This window comes from Ammodytes marinus, assembly GCF_949987685.1.
Source record: "Ammodytes marinus genome assembly, chromosome: 20".
Lineage (NCBI taxonomy): Eukaryota > Metazoa > Chordata > Actinopteri > Uranoscopiformes > Ammodytidae > Ammodytes > Ammodytes marinus.
The window spans coordinates 17,924,493-17,946,311 of record NC_137224.1 but is presented as its reverse complement, the minus strand read 5'-3'; the positions used below and the strand labels follow the sequence as shown (position 1 = coordinate 17,946,311).

General features: G+C 41.2%; 1 protein-coding gene across 1 annotated transcript in view; it reads left to right on the top strand.

Moving 5' to 3' along the window:
• rab26 (RAB26, member RAS oncogene family) overlaps positions 1 to 20,617 on the top strand; it is a gene marked incomplete at both ends in the record, with an annotated part of 75,982 nt that extends 55,365 nt beyond the window's left edge. The window contains 4 exons of the mRNA XM_080048790.1: positions 14,962 to 15,027; positions 16,905 to 16,961; positions 17,679 to 17,755; positions 20,515 to 20,617. Of these exons, the coding sequence (XP_079904916.1) occupies positions 14,962 to 15,027; positions 16,905 to 16,961; positions 17,679 to 17,755; positions 20,515 to 20,617 (303 nt within the window). The remainder of the gene's footprint in view (positions 1 to 14,961; positions 15,028 to 16,904; positions 16,962 to 17,678; positions 17,756 to 20,514) is intronic.
• Between the last annotated feature and the right edge of the window lie 1,202 nt (positions 20,618 to 21,819).

Genomic DNA, 21,819 nt, shown 5'->3' with positions numbered 1-21,819 from the left:
TTATTTATTGTTCTGCAAGGTTTAAAATTAGTTGTTACGTTTGGCTTATAGTAGTCATCTCTCATTATTAAGGTTAAATTACATTTTATTTTATACGAATTTATAGTTTAGCAAGGTTTAACCCCCGGTTTTAACCCTGTTTGAGTGCTAAATTAAACATTTATTTAATAATACTTTAAACATTGAATGAGTATTTTAGTTTAATGTACTCTAGCATGTATTTTAAGAAATACTATTTTATTAAAAGAACAACTATCCCCTGGGTTCACTGTTATTTTACATCACACTGAAAAACAATGTGTATAATGAGAGTTTCATAATGATATTTATCAGTTAAAAAATGTAAAGGTGTGGCTCAGATGTATAATTTCCAGCCCCTGGAGCATTTGTAGTGTCTTGCATCACTGATAAATAGATTCATTCATTCAACCTTCATTAAATAAAATAAAAAAGTACATCAGATTTTGTTTAATCTGATTTGTATTTTACTTATTCAACCACATATACCACCTTTTGTAGTGTCTTGCAGCAATGCCATCGACTGTCCAAACAGCCTACTATTTACAGTGAGTCTCTGCAGAACATTTCTCAATGGGAATAGTTCACTTAATGTGTGACACAGCAGGTGAATAGGGTACACTTTTGGAATAATAGATATCATGAAGCTCTGCTAGTTGATAATATTAAAACAATACATTTTTGTATAACAACTTTTGTTTGAAACATCTAGATGTTGAATAAAGCCAGTGTTGAATCTTAATTTTCATCAATTCTTTTTATTATTTATTTTCATGATTGATGGGGTCCAGGATGGGCTGCACGATGGGGTCCTGATAACAGACAGGAAACAAAGTGTTAAAGAGATGTTCACGTTCCAATCCCCATACTTCCCTAACATATAGGCCGTTAGAAAAACATTGAGTTTGTCCCCATTATGAATATACACCATGTTAAAGTAAAATATGTAAATATACTGTCCTGTTAGTGCTGCTATAACTATCAGCAAATAGTAACATTTATTTTTTCGAAGTTTAAGGTTCTGGATTAAGGACATGCAACGTTAATAAAGACTAACAGATGATTAATGGTAGAAGAAAAAAGTAAGCCAATGGATAAGTGACTGACCCAGGGTTGTAATGCAGCTGCTCTGCCCGACGTGGGCCCAAGGAGCTACTGTTGATGGGGTGGGTGGTGGAGAGCAGAAAGAAGGGGAAAGAACGGGAGGAGGAAGAGCAGCTAGCAAACAGGTTATGGCAAAAAACCTCAATATTAGACCTGACACAGAGGGCTTCCCTAAAGACCACCTTCTCCCGACCTTCTTCGCAATTTACTCCCTTTGAAGGTGGTCTCTAAGGCGGTTAAAAATACTATCTACAAAAAATGCCATTCCCCGAGGAGACAAATGGACTCTGTCGGCTAAAAAAAGTCCTGGAGTGTCATGCCTAATGTGAGGGTGGGGAATCAGTCCTCCGTTACCTTGTGTAAAACCAGCCATAACACTGTTCACAAACCGTCTGGCTTTGTCAAGCAATGCCGGGCGCCGAGTCGCCCTATAATGGCACCTTGGGGTGAGGGCGGAAAAGAGTATCGTCATCGCCGGGTGAAGGCAATGAAGGAAGAGCAGGTCCTCCTTCATTTCCTTCACCAGCTCTACACTCTTAACCACCCCCAAGTCATTACCACCGCAGTGAATGACCAAGACATCCGGCACTGCTCTTCCTTTACCAAGAATTTTAAAAAAGAGATTGAGAAGGCCTCTCCACCGAAGCCCACCCTGTCCAAACCAGCAGACGGTGGTGCCCACTGGCTGGACCCTGCCTCGCGCTCCCTGGGCACCACGCCGGACATAGCTGCCCCCCAGGACCCACACCTGCGCTGTGGAAACAAAGTAAATGTTAGCTCTATCATTATGGATAATACAAAATGTATTATAAGCAGTGGTTGGGTTACAATAATTGTTATGTTGAAATCACTTGGCCAAGAAGTTTGCTTACTATTTCTCCTGCAGCTTCCTCTCTCTCTCTCCCTCTCTCTCTGTCTCTCGCGCTGTCTCTCTCTCTCTGTCTCTCTCTGTCTCTCTCTCTCCCTCTCTCTCTGTCTCTCGCGCTGTCTCTCTCTCTCTGTCTCTCTCTCTCTGTCTCTCTCTGTCTCTCTCTCCTTGCCTCTCTCTGTCTCTCTCTCCTTGCCTTTCTCTGTCTCTCTCTCCTTGCCTTTCTGACATTATATCTGAAAAAAGCCAGAAAAAACACATGAGATATCAGATATGACATGAGACTGAATTGAGAGATTAAAAAAAGACTTTACACCAGAGCTGAGAATGATCGGATCCAAATATATATAAAAAAAAAGGTCAAAACAAGATTGTGATTCATACTATGTCCTGAAGGGGAAGACAATCTGCACTTACAGGGGCACCTCCTCTTGCGGGGTGTAGCCCTCCCTGACCTTCCTCGTCCAGCTCCCATCCGGCCTCTGGGACCTGCTGGCAATGTTCCCTAAGGAGCAACAGGGACACCATTAGAGAGAGTACCTGTACTTACAAATATGCATGAAAAAAACACGACACACATTTTTCACCCTAACATTTAACCAGTCAACAACCCTGGGCTGTCTTTGACTGGTATTGTGACACAGAAAACTGCCCAGAATTCACTCCTTTCCTATAGAGGTTTGTTAAAATTAGACATAATTGCAATGTTGTTTAAATGACAGTCTATATACCACAATTCATAGCAATTCCCCATCTCCTCTTATTATTGCTTTGCATGCATATAAACACACAATATACACATATAAATACATTATTCACATTAGGGTGATAAAGGACTACAGATGAAAAATAGCCTTCTGTTTCACTATTAACAATGTGTATCAAAGGTTAAGAATACGTTTTCTTACCATTGCCTGTCTCTCTCTCTGCCCTTCTCCTGCTGTTGCTTGATCTTTGCATCTTCTAAAAAGCACAAAATTAAATTAAATTATAAGTGTGTGGTCTGAAAAGGAAATACAAGCGGTCCAATGGAAAGTCTTCAAAATAGCCTAATAGTGTTTTTAACTAGGAATATAATTGTATTGAATTCTCATCCAAATATGGCTAACGCCCCCCCCCCCCCCCCGCCCGCTAATGTTTATTAGCTCACGTTAGCTATCAATCTAAAGCCAAAAATATTATCTTATCAAAGCAAACGGTCATGTTATACAATGTATGTTTAATTTCAGTAATTTGATAAGCGTATGACTAAGGTTTATCTTTGTACATTAGATTATTATTCATAGTCTTAAATTAGAAAATCATTAGAGATCGTTAACCTTAATACTTACCGAGATAGCGGGATAACCAAGTGGGATAAACAGAGCGCATGCGCATAACCATAGCGCATGCGCATTTAAAAGACAAAGTTTACAGGAAGTGCGTCATAATCGCGCATCTAGGACCCCGAGTCAATCTTGCAGCCCGAGTCGATCTGGTACCTACACCGGGTCACAGGGCATTATAGAAGTGCGATTAATCTGCGTTAATTTTTTTAATCGCGTTAATTTTTCTGTGATTAATTAATCGAAATTAACGCGTTAATTTGACAGCCCTAGTTTTAACATATCCATGGGTCCACGGTGTGCCTAGAGACTGCCAAAATATTTAAAAAAATAACAATCTCTCCTTTTCTCACTCTCCCCCTTTCTGAAACCCCCACCCCTCCCCCCCAATATACTCCAGTCAGTCATAATATGGTGTATAATAGAAGTGTATAATATGGGAGCTTTAAGGCCATTTTGCAGATCCGTGTGCATGCGGATGTTGCCTATAGGCAGAACTTTATTCAACTGTAAAAGAAAAACTTTCCTGTTCCAGACAGTCAAGGGGCAAGGTAGGCAAGGGAATTCAAAGTCTAGGAATACGGCAAAGGGATTTAAACAGTCTGGTAGGCAAACATGGAAATTAAAAAAATACGTACATGGCCTTGCTAGGCATCCCAGACAATTTACAACTGAGAATGAATAAAACTGATCTGTTTTTTTATACCGAGGGATAGTGAAGGAAAGAGCTGAGAGTGAGGAACCAGAACCAGGTGAGGGATATGAGATGATTGCAGAGCAGGAGGGAGTGGCAGGATTTACAGTTAAAAGTATGGCACAAAGGCCGCAAAATGAAAATAAAGACTAATAGTTGGCAGGAATTTATCAGTTTATTGCTGGGAAATGTAACACATGCATATGCAAATATCAGAATCAGAATCAGAAAAAGCTTTATTTATCCCAAGAAGGGCAATTTAGTTTACAGTTCCAGTTCGCAGTAAAAAATCATTTGAATAAATACTATAAAAAGCAGTATGAGGTAGAAAATAAGATAAATAGACAAACAGCAGTCCAACACACAAATTCAACTCACATTCATTTCAACTCAACCTGTCAGAACAACCACCCAGCTACCCTGGTGCTCTCCACCTACTCCTGATCCTTGTGATCATTCAGTAACCTGATGGCTGCAGGAATAAATGAGTGTGAGTACCTCACTGTTCTTGCCCTGATTGAAAGATAGCGCCGCCAGGAGGGCAATAGTGTGAATTCCTCACTGAGGACATGGTCAGGCTGACTCATAATGCATTTGGCTTTCTGGACGGCATGTTTGTTCCACAATGAACGTATGCTCTTCAGCTGGATTCCAGTGATCTTTGAACAGATCTTTACAATGTTATTTAAACTGTTCTGGTCCTTCACTGACAGACAGTTAAACCAGCATGTAAATGACAAAGTTAAAAGACTCTCAATGAAAGACTGATAAAAAGTTCTCAAAATAACTTTGGAGACACTGAAAGAGTTGAGCATTCTCAACAAGTGAACTCTTTGTTGTCCCTTTTTCACAATGACCTCAGTATTTGCATGAAATTTAAGCTGGTTATCAAATACTGTGCCTAGATATTTGTAGGTGTCTACAAATATACAAACATAGACATGCACACAAATTCTATTTATTTGGAAATAATTCAGGCTAACACGAGAATGAACAGCCCCCCCAACCCCACTGATAGACACGATACTCACATAACCTAACGGCACACACACACACACACACACTACTCGCATAACCTGACACACACACACACAGTGCAGTAGACTAATAAGTGTCAGTTTGTTCTGCCGTTCCTTGCTCTCCTCGCTCTGAAGGATGAAACGATCTATTCCTCTCTTCCTTTTCATCTTTCTCTTGTTGTTCCTCCTCAGAGGTGCATCCAGCCGTCACATTGAACCTTCTGAGACGTTTCCTCGGTTTTCACTCTCCAAGTTTTCAGTTGTTAATCTGCTTCAGTTCAAACTTTGTTTTCTACCTGAGCTGATCATTCACCCCAATTGTGTTTGGAACATCTTTTCAAAGCTTTGGAGTGTTTGATCTTTCAGTTCATTTGACAGGGGCGGTTAGAGAGGTCTTTAGGCTCAGATGGCACCAAATGAAACCTATTATACCGTAAAAAAAACAGTTAAACGTTTGTTAATGGGGGTCTTCCAAACTTAGTAACCTTACTCTAGTTTTAAGAACCTTAAGAGTGTAGATCATTTGTGGGATAACTTTTCTTTGCCGGTTGATGGAGGATTGGGATTAGAGTTAGGTTAAAGAAGATGTGTGATTAGCGAGCACAACTTTTCAAACATTAGTTGAAGTTCTGCAAATGTTAAAAGTGGACCGATGACGAAACTTGAGAGAAAGCACCTTGAGATTGGTAGCGCAGGGTGTTGTATAGAGTGTGTGTGTGTGTGTGTGTGTGTGTGTGTGTGTGTATGGGTGTGTGTGGTCTGTTCATGTGTATGAATGAAGATCTGCACTCCCACTCCTCACCAGCAGGGTTTCTTACAGCTGACACTGCAGATCTCACTCTGCTTCATTCGGCATCCAGCAGCTCATCTCAGCGGACCAAAAAAAAAGAAAATAACTTCATCCAAACTTCTCTGTCTGCACCTTCCTAACTTTTAGCTCTTATTCATACAGTTATGGATTTCCTTTCAGTATAGTCTGCTGAAATATGACCAAATATTTCACGGCTAAATATAATTTCATCAGGTTAACATAGAGTACAGGCAAGGTCTAATTAAGTCCATTAATCAAAAAAATAATTTGCATAATGTATTTAGTGAGCTGTGTTCCTGTAAACATTTAGTAGTTAACAGTTGGGAAATTATTGGATAATGCTAGGGTCATCTTCTTTGAGTAGAACAAATAAGTTACATAAGAAAACAATGGCCAGAAAACAGCAAATGACTGTACTCAGGTCAGTTACAAACTTCAAGACCTGGTAATATACTATATATTCAGATACTTTTTAATGCCTTACAATTTCCCAGAATCCTTGAGCTACATCAACAGTTAATTGCATTAAGTAATTGGGAGTGTACTGGAGTGTACACTGTCACCTTTTCCCTTTAAATAATAGTACATTAAACAGTCCTCTACGGTTACAATAAGGTTAGTTCCTTTCTAAGAAATGTAAAGGACAGTTTGGGGACCTCTAGAAGGTCAAGCAAATCATACCACTCTTCCAAGAATTTGGCTGTAGTTGATAAGGTGCATACATGGTCAGGGTGCAGACCTGGGCAGAAGCAACAGAAAGTAAGCAAGCGTTGATCATTGCTGCTACTGTACACACACTGGATTTATGCCAACGTTTTGTCGCCCTTAGCGTCATTTCTCCCTGCTGTTGTTGATGTGAAAGCACAGCATGGGAACAGTTTGATGAACATTACTTGGGGTTAATGACGCTGCCATTGTTTGTATTTGTAAGCAGTAAATTCACAGTGAACATGCGTGAGACCACCCCCCCCCCCCCCCCTCCCCCCAAGCAGCTGTTCCTTAGTGATTAGACACTGAAACTCAAACCTTTTTGCTGTCTTGAGCCCATTTCTCAGTTGAAGTATCGTTCCTGAGATAACGAGCCCGATAATCTGCACTTTGCACCTGTGTCGAAGGTCTGCATGCTATTCCAGTCGCACCACAGCCACAGACAAGTTGCAATTTGCCGTGGCACATTGTGAGGGTGTTTGGGCATCTGTCAGGCAAAACGCCAAGATTGACCCAGGTATTGCATTGTATGTAATAAGCACAGCCTGCAGTGGAGCATAGCAGCAGAAAATTCATCTGGAGGCAGGCTGTCGGAGACATCAGACCATGGGAATGGCTAGTAGGAACAAACAATACAAGCATGACTTCTTCACAATATTTGTAAATCAAAGTTATCCTATTTCTAGACACACATGGAGAGTGTACTATAAGGGCTGGGATCGAAAGTATTTTAAAGTAAGTAGCCTAAAGTTGGTTTTCCTTTATGTTTGACATTCAGTTAAAAAAATCCCTATTAACAGCATTGAATTAAGCTAATGATATAAATGTAAAAAGGTGCAAACCATCAGACTTACGAACCATGATTAACTTATCCATTAATTTACAGAAAACAGTACATCAATGTTCATATGTATTAGTTTTAATTCAAATAATATAATATCTGTTGTCGCAAGTAACCCACGGCACATCTGGCAAATATCACGCACAGTACAGGTAACTCCATATACATCATACGTACAACAGTGTGTTAAAGGGACATGTTGTGATTTATTATCTCTATAAACGACCAGCAGGATTTTGCAACGTGTTCATTATATTCTACACACCACGTAGCATTTTACGCAAAACACGCCTTTAACCTTCACCAAGATCAGAAGCCGACATATTAACAGCATACATTCAACTAAAATATACGGTGGAGACGTAAAAACATCAGGCAAAGTATGTAAGAGGGCGGCCAGAAAAGACCTTTGAGTAATAAACCTCAAATGAGACAATTATGCCATGGTGTTCCATCTAAGGGACATTCAGTACGTGTAACACAATCTGTAAGGCTGTTCCTAGTAGTAAATGGGGTTGGGAGGTTGTTTGCGTCTCGGTTCTCCTCAGCCAGGGAAAGCGTGGAGTTTACCTCTCTCTGTCACAGTTGGTATCCACACACAGCGCCACTGAAACAGAGGAAAATGCTATTACTATTGACCGACACCTTCAAGCCCCTATTTTCCTCCCAGTATGTGACGGAGAAAAATCAATCAAAAGCTAATTAGGATGATAGGCACTCAGGCATCTGCAATTAGATCATCTTCAAAACTTTCAAGGTCATGTTGTTGTGCATCGTCTTTTTAATTGACTGTTTGTGTAATGAGAACGCCAACAACTTTACACACCTAGTGCAACGTTTTGAGGTGTTTAAAAAAAGTATTTTGGCTTCAGACAACTTTTTCTTTCTTAGCGGTCACCTAATATGCAAAATGCGCTCTTCCAGGTTTTTTTCCAACATTAATTTGGGTCCATGGTGTGTCTAGGGACTCCCAAATAATAATGATTTAAAAAAAAAAAAATTTATCTTTTTTTTTCACCTTTCTGAAAACCTGTGTGCTAAACCCCAGTCAGATTACCCTCCCCTTCCAATGGCAGAAGAGAGGAAATTCAGCAAAGGCACTGTGAGAAATATAACGTTTTTTGGGGGGCACAACACCATGATAACAGTTTGCAGTAGAAACCTGAATTACAATGTGTCAACCTGAAAATAGAGCATAATATGTGACCTTTAAGAACTTGGGATTCGGTTTGTAGACATTTACCAGGCAGGGAGGCTCTTAACCACAAGACACAATCACGTTGCATTATCGAGAGTGTAGGATGCAGGGTTGCTGCTGGCAGGGAGTGTACTGTAGGGTGTTACCACTTTTTCTCCCATGCAGGCTTCCTTGGTCTTCAGTCTGGCGTGAATCTTTCGGTTTTGGCTTTATGACACTGGTGTAAATTACTTCTTCCTTAGTCTCAACAGTGTATGGCCGACAGCATTGGTGTGATTGCGCAATCACTTGAGCTATTTGTCTGGTCGCGGGAGTTTTCTCTGGAATGGGCGGTGGTATTTTGCGTGGCCGAGCGGTCGCCTTCACTTCGTCTTCTTTACCCAGGCCAAACACCTCATCAGACTCATCAGACTCATCTGGGAGGGTGAGTGGGTAGAGATGGACAGCACGGAGCTCCTCAAGTGTCACCACAGGCCGGGTCGCCAGAGATCTGAGGAAGGCTGAGGAGTCCGAGTGCCTACGGGATGGTTTGGGTCGGGGGTTGATGATTTTTGCGGAATGTTCTGGAATGGGCGAATAGTCTAGTTGAGAGTTAGTCGAAGGACAACGCATAGGTTCAGGAAAAATTACTGGGAGTGGTATTTGCAGAGACAGCCTGTTATTTCGAGCCCTTGGGGAGGTGGAGCTGGACTTTGGATGCAACTTCCAGCCTAGAGGGTCGTGGCCCGTGATGAGGGATGTCGGGACCGGAGGAGGTGAAGAGCAGGAACAGGTTGAGGATGATGATGTAGAAGAGGAAGATGGATGGATTGGTGAACGGAAGACCCCGATTGGGGGGCAAGAGTTGCGATTAGTTGACGAGTTGGATGCTTTGTGAGGTCTGAGGAGGGATATGCTACGCTGAGGGGGCTGCGGTTCCTTCTTGTTCTTCTTCACAGTAACGGTGGTGGAGGTCCCACACCTGGAAAAGTCGGCTGACCACCGCCGCTGATGGGAACCAGAGCTCACATGAGAGGTGGAGAAAGGTAGCTCTCTGGTCTCCTGGCTGTGTGCTGTGTATTGTCCAGGTCCTTGTCTGTCGGACACCTTTTCTCTCATCTGGCCACACTTAGCATAGCCGCCATTAGCGCATGCTGGGCCGGCAGTGCCTTTAATAGCGGTGGGACATTTATTCATGGTGTCTGAAAGGGTGAGACCTTGTGTTGTGAGATTTAAAAAAATAATTCGAAAACCTGTGAAGAGAAATGTGGGAAGTGAGAAGACTGTGTGGTAGGGAGGTCAGGATGTCAACATTTTAAAAAGAGGAACAGGAGTTGTCTAACCCCAACTTCTCAAATGAGTTGCAAATGTTTCCCAAACGTGATTACTACTGCTTTAACACCCATTATTGAGTTTTTTAAGCATTGTAAAAAGCACTTAAACAAATATAAGCTTTGAGCTAAAATGCTAAGCTATTGAAACAATAACGTAATTGGAGAATAGCCATGTAGTCAGCAAACACTGTAATGTTCTTTATACTGCCATGCAATAGCGTTATGTTTGATTACTTAAGCCACCATGAGCTAAGTATACAAGTAATACAAGTAAAGTGAACAAGTACTTATGTAGCCATGGTTGTATTAGATTTCATTAAGAGGAATATTGTTATTTCTTCTCTCGGGAGAACATAATGCACACTTCAATAAACATGGAAATATTCTTATATTATTAAACACCATCACAACTCAAATGATTAGACCGCCAGAATCCCCAAATAAGTACTGATGTGTTCACAAGGGGAATATGTTTGTGTATAAGACGTTAAATGTAAATTGTAAAATGTTGCTTACCTGCAGAGCTGTGTTGGTCTTAGTTCTCACCAAATCGGGACTAATCTCTTTCTAAATATCCTTTATTTTTGTGTGTTCCCACACCCAAAGACCCAGCCCTCAACTGACCACAACTTCCTCAAACATACCCACACCCCCCCCCCCCCCCCCACACACACACACACACACACACACACACACACACACACAGAGAGTCAGGGTTGATTTACAGCTATTTTCATAATAGTGTGAAGTAAGAGCAGTATGAGAAAGGAAATATTTGTTCATGGAAAGCACCTTTCACATAGCCTGAAAATCCAGTGGGTGAACAGTGGGCTAACTGTTAAATTATACTTTTGCCGTGGTCGGTCGGCAAAACAGGAAATTCTTCTTTATTGCTAATGAAAGATTTGAGTGCTGTCTTCCAAATCGTGTCGAGGCCAAAGCCGTCTCAAACTCAAACAACGTATCCACATCCATCTTTGTTTACTAGCACGGCTTCGATGGTGCATTCACACAGCACTGTCGTCATCCGGTTACGTCTGCCTCAGAGCACCATACATGGGGCTCTGGCCCGTCCATATCGGATAGAACGATTTGATTGGTAAGTCAGACATTTCCGACATCGTTAATGAGCTTCAATGGAGAGTGTCCAGACCAACAGGCTGAGCAAATCTTTTTGCCAGCGGCAGGTAAAAATGAACACACTGATGACAACATGATGTAACTGCAGTGTTCCCTTTTACAAGCCCACAGGTAGGACATTCAGGATGCCTTTTTTTGACGCAAAGCTGCACCAAAGCTGTACATCTGACTGCATGTCCCAAGCCATCACATCATGTACAGCAACACACACGTGTCGTCCCCCCCCCCCCATGCTCCCTCATACTGTATGATCTCTGACACTCAGCGGTCGACTGCGAGTCCTTTTGAAGTTTGATCACTTTCAGTTCAAAAGCCGGGTTGTCTCTAATCCTCCCACAGGCTGCCAAGATATTTCAAAGCTGTGTGAGTAATTGGCAGTTTGGCGTGTTGTCGAGGGTCGGGGCCGCTAGGTGAGGGCTCGGTACATTAATCTCTGTGTAATGAAGTGATGTAAACCCCCAGACCAATACTGTAAACTTGTAGTGGAGGGATTACTGCACTAGGAGATATGAACAGAGGATGGAGGAAGTGTGTGTGTGTGTGTGTGTGTGTGTGTGTGTGTGTGTGTGTGTGTGTGTGTGTGTGTGTGTGTGTGTGTGTGTGTGTGTGTGTGTGTGTGTGTGTGTGTGTGTGTGTGTGTGTGTGTGTGTGTGTGTGTGTGTGTGTGTGTGTGTGTGTGTGTGTGTGTGTGTGTGTGTGTGTGTGTGTGTGTGTGTGTGTGTCTTAGAGAGAGACCTGACCTTTCTCTCGCTGTTTCATTCGATAGCAATGAAATGTATTGATCTCCGCTCATGTCCAGTCAGAAGCAATCAATATGTGCTTATTGATGTTAGCGGCCCCTCTGGGGCAAATTAGGAAATTCCTGTAAGAGATTAATAGATTTCATGTCAGCAATCTTGGGGATAAATACACATTTCAAATGAGACTCAAAGAAAATCCAGAATTGTAAAAAAAAAAAAAAAATTTAAATTAAAAAATATGTAAGGGGCATGGTTAATAATAGAGCAAATATGATTTTTAAAGTAATACCTATGAGAAAGCAGGTTTAAAGAGCAGATTTCAACCAGAGACTTGTTCACAATGGGTAGGCACATAGAGATGTAAAATACAGCTTTGGAGAAATACATTTGAAGCGAGATCCCCTTTTATTTAGGTTTGCTAGCTAAATGATTCAAGTCTCAGGATCAAGAGTTCCTGACACTTTGATTTTGAAGAATTCTTTGAATTGTTAAATGTCTAGTTTGGCTCCATTCCACCTTGGAAAAACACAAGGAACAAATGAAGGGGCAAGTTGCACAACAGTTCTATGCGATCCCAAGCTGTTGCTGCTCGGTACCAAAGTAGTACACTTTCACCAGACCAGTTCTATTTCCAGCCTTTACAAAAAGCAAGAGATGTGTTGCATTGTATACAACTCTTTTTCAGCTGGACTAACTGTTAATTAACATTCTCGCAAAGAAGCCCATGTGGTCCCATGGTCTCGAGGAAAGACAGCATGATTTAATACTTTTCAGAAAAATCGGAATATTATTTTTGCGAAGGACATCTATTTCCCAGCTTCCTTCATTACACTGCAATACTAATGAAATGTTCTTTTCCCCCTCGCGTGTCACAACAGCCTAACCTTCCCTGTTCTCTTTTCTCTGCCAGTGGAGGTGTTTTGAAACAACCTTGAACTGCACTTGAACGCTGACTTCACCGTTGCATAAGCTCTCCATTGCGTTACACCTTTCCCCCCCCCATCCTCCCCGCCCGCTCTCATCCAGGCTTCATGGCAGGATTTCAGAATGCCCCAACCGTCCTTCACGATATCCTGTGAACCAGAAATAAGACCAGCTGGAAAGTTAATACAAATCCTGTGTGATCCCATAGCTCAGGATTTAGTATCTTTACCGTCTTACAATTGATTTTACTGCCAAGAAATGTAATTATTTTGCGAATTCTTAAGGTATAAATGTTGGAAAGTGACATTATATTTGGATTAAGTCACATTCACAAAAGCCGACCCACACACAGTATCTATCTACACAGACGATTCCGGGAAAGTAATTACCACGACTGAAATTATTTCCATAATCATATGCGCTAATTAGAAACATGAAAGAAGGGACGCTACTTGATTTTAAAGTCGGTTATTTCAGCCTGCATTTCTAATCCTATTTTACTATTTAAAGATGGTCATCATTACCAGACCCAGGCACACTGTTAAACTACATGTGCATGTCCTGTGGGAGATTGGATTTACATAGATAAATAAGAAGTGCATTCTGTTGAAACCAGCTTGTATTTTCCTCTCATGTTCTCTGCCCGGTAACTTTTTTTTTCTATCTTTAACTGTGTTAAGCAGGTGCAATGTTTAATGGATTTTATTATTCTGGATTACAGTTGGAGGTTTAAGTGTTCCACTATAGAGGCTTTTACACTTAAAGTTGTGCTCTGGCTGGAATTCATTTTGGCAGGACAAGGGGGAAGTTAAAATACAGTCTACATCTAGCACAGCAATCCAGACCATTTTATTTTCAATCTTTTTTATTGATCTTTTTGGCAATTTTGGCAGTTTTTGGTTTTAGATTTAATTTGATTAAGTGTTTTAATTGCACAGTACTGAGATGGAAAAATTGCAGATTAATATGGATTGTATTATAAAGTATTATATAATATATAGAATACACTTTAGGGATTAGGCATTGCTAAGTTAATGAACAATATGAACCTGTGTTACCTAATAACAACGTACTGGAATATTGTCAACTACTTTTTTTGTGTTTTTGTTTTCTGTGGAGAAAATCACCATTTTATAGCTGATAGTGAAGAAGGACTTGCCCAATACTAATAAGATCTGGAAGGACAGATTCTTCTTTCATCAGCATGTGTTAGTTGGTTGTTCAGCTGCTCAGGGATATAGCTGGTCTTAAGGCTTAGTGAAAGTTGTCTGATGGGGTTGGGGGTTAAGCTAGTTGTCTTTCACACCTGTTGGGTTTGGTTCGATTAGGCTAAACTCCGATTCCTTTCCACCTTTTCTGCGATTTGTGTTTGCAGTTAAGGCACTGGAGTCTGCACCAAAAGCGTATACCAAACAAGCGTACCAAGACCTTGTTGAAGAGGTGTTCTCTGAACTCTTCCAAACAAACCTCTGTTGCAGTTTGTGTGTGATGAGAACACGAGCGGACTGAGTCCGACCCAACAAGCTCCCGTAGCATAGCCTATATGCTATGCTATGCTATGCTATGCATTATGGGATGAGGAAAACTATCTACTTCCTGTAGTTTTCCCACATTGAGATTTCGACAAATTGTTGGGCAGTTCAGGAACATCGATATTGCTCCCACCCCAGAAACATCTGATCAATGAGAGACAAGAATGTTCTCACGTGACGTATGCCGCTGCATTTCTCTTTACTTCACCAACTGATTTAGGACCTGAGGAAATGATAGGTGTGAAAGAGAACCAAACCTGTTTAAAAACAACACAATGAATCATTCTCACATCTGGTGTGAACTCAGGAAGGACACTAGAAGCAGACTTCCAGGTGTGAACGTTTGAGTGTCTGTTCCCATGTGTGCTGCATGCATGATAAAGTGAACTGATAATGAAATCTCTGGGGAAAGTGCATGTGAGTAGAGAATTTGGAGCATGAAAGACACTAAGCGCTTTTTAACCTTGCCAGGTAACAGAGAGCAAACCTGTAGTTGGAAGAAGATGAATGGATAGAAATGCAGGGGGAGAAGATAAACTGCAGCCCGTGATTAATAAATGAATCTTTTGTCCTTTGTCTCCCTCTCTTTCTCTGTGCCTCTATCTATCTCCTCTGCGCCCTCTCTCCATCCCCTCCTCTCCCTCTCCTACTGCCACCATTCCCATTAATTTCCTTCCCTCCTCTTTTCTTTTTCTCCTCTCCTCCGTTCTATCGTTCCGTCTCCAGGCCTGGCTGACAGAGATCCACGAGTACGCCCAGCAGGATGTGGTCGTCATGCTGCTGGGCAACAAGGTGAGCCCTCTCTGCCAACACTGGGAGGTGGATGGATGGACAGATGGATTCATAGAGGGAGGGAAGGGGGATGGGGGGGGGGAATGATGGATGGGGGAATGGCCACAGTGCAATGATGGATTTATGGATGTTTCTGGAAGTAGGGAAATATAATTACTTGCTATACATTGTAGACAAATGAATTTCTTTCACGCTTTCACAAAAGTCGCAAATGTTTTTTTTACGAGTGGTTATTATCATTTCACCAGATTGGCCTTTTTGAAGTGTTGATAAGTTCAATGTATTAAAGCTGGACTAATCCTTCTTCAACATTCAATGTTAAAGGTCACATATTATGCTCATTGTCAGGTTCAACATTGTTATTTGGGTTTCTACTAGAAACTAGGGCTGTCAAGCGATTAAAAAAATTAATCTAATTAATTACAGGCTCTGTGATTAATTAATCTAAATTAATCGCATACTTATATGACACTTTTATACCTGTTTGTAAACAGCTGTATAGCCTACTACAGTTTGTTTCTCTGTCTCTCTCTCTCTCGCGCGCGCCCGCTCGCTCTCCGTCTCTCGTAACTTCTGTCTCCTCCCCTCAGCCAGCTTTATACATGAACTAGCGCTGAATTTTCTCAAAAAAAACAAGCAGACAAAATTACGACTTTCCATCTCCCACAACAGACACCATTTCGTAGCCTACTCATAGGCAAAAATATTGACACACACACACACACACACACACACACACACACACACACACACGGCGGGTGCTAGACAGCTAGCAAACAAAATTGGAGGAAGATTGAGAGATAGGCCTACTGTTTTGAACCTAGCCTACATTGTTGCACCCACTAAATCAATAATGCACGGACACTGCGGAGAATTAAGTAAGATGTCTTCCTACCTTCATGCATCCCATAAACCGTCCATAGAGCCCTCGAGTCGGCCCCTTTCCCCTGCTTCTCTCTTTACCTTTCTCCCTTTAACCCACGCGCCTGGCCCGGCGAGCTACAGGTGCAGCTCCGCACCACTTTTGCACCGGGTCAAAGGGCATTATAGAAGTGCGATTAATCTGCGTACATTTTTTTAATCGCGTTAATTTTTCAGTGATTAATTAATCAAAATTAACGCGTTAATTTGACAGCCCTACTAGAAACTGATTTTGTGGTGTAGTGTCCAGAAAATCCTTTGTACAGTATTTCTCACAGTGCCATTGCTGAATCACCTCTTTTCAGCCTCTGTCTGGAACGGTACGTTGTAGAGGCTGTCTATTTAAGCCCCGCCTTTTAAAAAAAACCCAGTGTGCTCTGACTGATCAGGAATCTAACTGCCGGATTGAATCAGCTGCCAATTAGTTTTAGGGGCTAATGACATCATAAGGGGAGAGAAATCTGACTGGGGTTTTCAGAAAGGCGGAGGTGGACAAAAGAGGAGAGGGATTTCTCTTACTTTGGGAGTCTCTAGACCCATATTAGTGTTAAAAAAAACATGAAAAACTGCATTTTCCATAACCGGTGAATGTATCAAATGGCGATGTGTTATGTGAACAGAGTTGCTTGTGGTGAGAAAGGTGTTAAGCACTGGCGTCCTGAAGAATAAGCATTCATTTCTTTGTCAGGAGAGTTTGTTTAGAAATGAGAACCAAACTAAAAAGTGCAAAGAGGGTTAAAGGAGGGCTGGTGACAAACAAGAAAAAGTAACAGGCAGGTATACTCTTTCTTTTTCTTTTACCATAAGGGAGTAAAAGTTGATTTGGAGTTATTGTATGTACATATATATGTTTCAAACACCAATTCCTTCATTAGCATGTAGCATTCTCTGGACACTGTGTGACAGGACTTGGGACGCTTGCTGCTATTTCTGACTCTGTGTCCAATGTGTTCCAGGCCGACTCAAATCATGACAGGGCGGTGAAGCGAGAGGAGGGAGAGAAACTGGCAAAGGTTAGCTTCGTAATACACACGACACACATACTCCACATGCAATTTGACACATGATAAAACATACAGTATGCTGTGGCCACACAGTCACATTGACACGTTTAACTCCCCACCATGTATAGCCGATGTGTCTTGATTAGTGTCTGTAATTAGGTATTCGCGGAGGCACGTAATGTTGTTATTGTTTGAAATTAATGACGGGTGCCTGCCAGCTTAATTTTCCACGCCACTTCGCTCACATAAGCTCTGAGATGCGTTTTAGAGTTAACACAAAGTGGTGTAGGGAGAAGCGTGGCAGAAGTGCTGCAGCTGTCAAGGCAGACACACACACACACACAGCGGGAATATTGACAAGTACAGACACGCACACACACACACACACACACACACACACACACACACACAAACTGGGAGCATATTTTATCGAACAAATACTGTTCCTTTTCTTTCCTCTAAATTAAGACAAAGAGGGGATCCAGATTTCTGAGCACCCCTCAACGTCATTGTTTATTGGTATTGATCAGCAACCCTCTCATTCTTCCCAGGGACTTTAAACTCGAGCGCAATAAAACGCAAACTCCCAAACTTAATCTATCATGAAAACTCATCTCATTGTCAGCATGAGGGCATTTTGTCCTAATGAACAAGAACATGTGAGAGCAAAGTGTCCACACACACACACACACCTAGGCACAGATGTTCCTCTGTCTCTCTGTGCAGGAGTTTGGAGTGCCCTTCATGGAGACGAGCGCAAAATCCGGACTGAATGTGGAGCTGGCCTTCACTGCAGTGGCCAAGTGAGTCACACACACTCAACACCACAGTGTGAAACCGCAATAAGAAATGACAACAATAGAAACATTGAAAACATTTTCAAGGCGAAACATGGCAGATGCAAAGGGACACAAATTGTAACTTAGAGATATTATCATGTCACTTTGCTCATTGCTTATTTACATTAAAACAAGTATTATTTGTAGTATAATTAATTCTGTAATCTTTCAATACGTATTTGAATGTTGCGATATCTACCTAATTATGCGTGCATTTGCAACTCTTCTCAAAAACTAAAATCTAGATGTCGGGTAAAGCCACAGTTCAAATCTTTTAATTAAAATTTTTTTAAACATATTAGTGTCCGAAGTTTCTACCGAACAGATTTTGGATACAGCCTTTTTTCATTTAATAAATCAAAAAATAATATGTACAGGTCTTAAAAATGCATGTTTGGCATGTGTTTAAGAACAAAAGCATACATCAGACAATTAACAACATATGAACACTTCAACAGTCCAACAGGTGGTTGTAGAGGAGAAATATGCAGACACAAAAACAGACAAGGTTTAGTCCAATAAACACCTGAAGGTACATTTTGGTCTTAAGGGGGAAAGTTGCTCAACATTCAGTTTGAAGAAAAGTTTAAATAGCTGCATTATAGAAGGGGAAAAAATCAATTGATATAACAGTTGAAGGAAAAGGGCAATGCCTCCTGTCACACAGTTTATATCTGCTGGGAAATATCAAACCGAGCCATAAGCGTAAAAAGCACGAAAAACCTTCACAAAAGGGAACAATGGCCCAATCAGCTGCATGGATGAGGACCGACTGTATACTGCTCCAACCCTGAGAAAAGTGTAAAAATCATTCTCTCTCCCTACTGGAGCACAGGCATTACATTTTTGTGTGAAGCCATTCAAGGTCTTTTATGTGTCGGGGTTCCAAACGACTCTGCAGCGCTAATGGAGGGCAGGTGCAGATGGGGGACTTCTGCTACACCTACGGCATATGGACAGATTTTAAAAGCCGAGAGAGGCCTATGCTATTGTAAAAAATAAGGCAAGACCAGTCATTTCAGGCGAGAGGAGAGGCATTAAAGATCTCCTATTATACTACTTTTCTGGTCTTAATTTCTTGTTAAAAACTGCTATAGAGCAACCTGACACGAATCACATCACAAAAAACCATGTAGATTTTCAGGAAACTCTTCCTCTCATCTGAGCGAGCACAGCAGTCTCTCACCACACTCGGCTTTGTGCTTCTCCGCGATTTCTCGACCGGCTGCCCTAGTGTTTAGTGCTCTGCACAGCCACCCCAGACGGTCAGCAGGGAATACGTCTAAATGCATGTACGTCATTATTTGATAAGCTAGTATGGTTAAACATGACTATAAATCATTATAACAACGTTTATAGACAAAAGGTATCATAGGTCCTCTTTAAGAGTTATTTTCTTACATGATGTACATTTGCATTTGCTCCCTAAGGCAATAATGTAAAATGCAATTCAAATTCACAGTGACGCAAATTACCCATTGGGCTGTTAGTGAGATCAGTAACGACAACACACCTCCAATATTATTCAACTGATGATGCTACTTTAGCCGTGTGCCTCCAATTTATTGTGTGCTGTCGGACAGTTTGTATAGGAGTTCCATTTATAGCCTCGTTATGGTAACAGGCTGCCATGGTCGGGTGTTGCCTAATATAGCATGACAGTCTGGCACACTGCAGACACACACTATCTGACCATCACTTTCCTGGTGGCTCACATGAACAACTTTTCAGTTCTTTAGTTTGTTTTTCCATCACTGCTCCTCTGTCAATCAAATAATGTGCTTTAATTGTCCCATTTCAATATGGTTTGCTGTATGTTGCTTGGTTTTTGTAATGTTGAAAGATAGTCCAAGTGTCTTTATTAATATTATACACAGAGGTCATTTAATCACTATTCAGCCAGTTCTAATTAGCTAATTAAAAAATGCGTATTTGCTTTCTCGACAAACATTACGTGACTGATAACAATCTATTTTCTGTCCGTTGAGCCCGACTTTCTGTCTACGCAAACCCACAGCGAGGTGCAACCATAGATGGTATATAAAATGGATGTAGCATCCGGGCTGATCTCAGTTATTCCAACCGCATCCAATCGTCCTGGCCTATGCGCGTCGCAATCTTGTCAGATTTTGACTCATTTCCTCTTACCAAAAAAGGGCATTGATGTGAAGTTGGGGAGAGAGATACGCCCATCTAGCTGACGTATACCTCCGAGGCGAAGTTAGGGCCAGCGGCTAGCTGTCACTCAAGATGCCACGCCCCTAATAATTCATACATTTTAACCTCCAATAGAATAAAAACTAGCCTGGTACAAAAAAATTCACCCCCCCCCACCTCAGTGTGGAAGTGAGTGACTAATGGCTAGTGATGTAAAAGTCACTTGAAGTCGCAGGGATTCTGAAAAGACGGTTAAGAATGAGGTCGCATTGCAAAAGACTAGACCAGACCTGTATCGATTAAGACCACATATGAAAGTGAACCAAATTGGCAATTGATAGAGGTCAGATTCCATGTGACTTGGCTTCAAACTGCCATGAAAAAAGAAACACAATTGAGTTACATAAGAACAAAATTTTTTTTGAATTGGGACACTAATGCCGGCAGTCTGAACGTAGCTTTAGTCACAATCGTGAAAAGTGATTTTGTATACTGCCATGCTCTGTCGCCATCTGCTGGTAGCAGAGGTAGCGTAGCCTCATGTTTACACTTTGTCTATCTGATAGAGAACTGAAGCACAGGACCATGAAGGAGCCTGATGAGCCAAAGTTTCAGCTGCAGGACTACGTCGACAAAGAAATGAGGACAGTCGGCTGCTGCCGCTCGTAGACCACATGCTACGTGTGTGTGTGTGTGTGTGCGTGTGTGTGTGTGTGTGTGTGTGTGTGCGTGTGTGTGCGTGTGTGTGTGTGTGTGTGTGTGTGTGTGAGAGAGCAAGAGAGTATTAGTAATAAATCCGATTCGGTGGGTCGGGAAATTATCATGAAATTCTCAATGTTTGTCATGTTTCTATCAGTGGTGGTATGGCCAATATGCTCTCTCTCCCAAACCACCTTTCCTCTGCAACTGTGAATGTAAAAAAAACTGCTATTTACATGCATGCACACAAACACACACACACACACACACACACACACACACACACACACACACACACATACGGCTATGTTTGTACATTTACTTCACAGCCCGTTCAATAAATTGTTCCCATAAGTGTGATGTACATATTTTAAAATGTGTGCTCCGAAAAGCTTTGTAGTTTGTAAATGGCGGTCTTGTTGAAACAAAAGGACACAGACACAAATATGTTGAATATGAAGTCAATCAAGTAATATACAGAAGAATAGATCATGTGTACAGATAACTATTGCACCTAATTTAAGCCTAAAAGTTAAACGGCACCGTGTGCTGTTTATGTATCATATGATAACTGTTTTTAATATTTGTACTTGTGATCATGATTGTCATTATACTGAAGTGTCTGTGAAACTTAACCTTCATGTCTTTAGCTTTAATGCACCGATTGTTCAGTTTCAGTTTAAAGCTGCTATATGATATATTTCAGAAAATAATAGACTGTATGTAATGTGAAAGACAACATCATCAGCAAATAGGATGAAGACGTCACTGGTACCTCTTCTCTGCATTTTTGTTGTTTTATTTTGTTGAAGTTCAGTGTTAACTTTGGAAACAGCTATATTGAGGCGGACATTATCTCAACTCAAGGTCCACTTCCACTACAGTATGATCCTTTCCCAGAGCTTTGCAACACAGGTCACACATGAAAATGTATTTTTCTGATCAAAAAACACACCAGCTTTTTGCAATATTGATCTATTGAATACTCAACAGATCGACTCCATCTTCTGATAAGGACTGGGAAAGGCATTTGAAAACTAGTAAGTGGACTTTAATTTAAGAGTTTTCTTTTAATTTGATTCCTGGTTTAAAATGGAAGTTATCTGATAATATCCACCTTTTTCTACGTACACTGTGAATTTCAAACAGTATCAATGTTTAAAACTGCTACA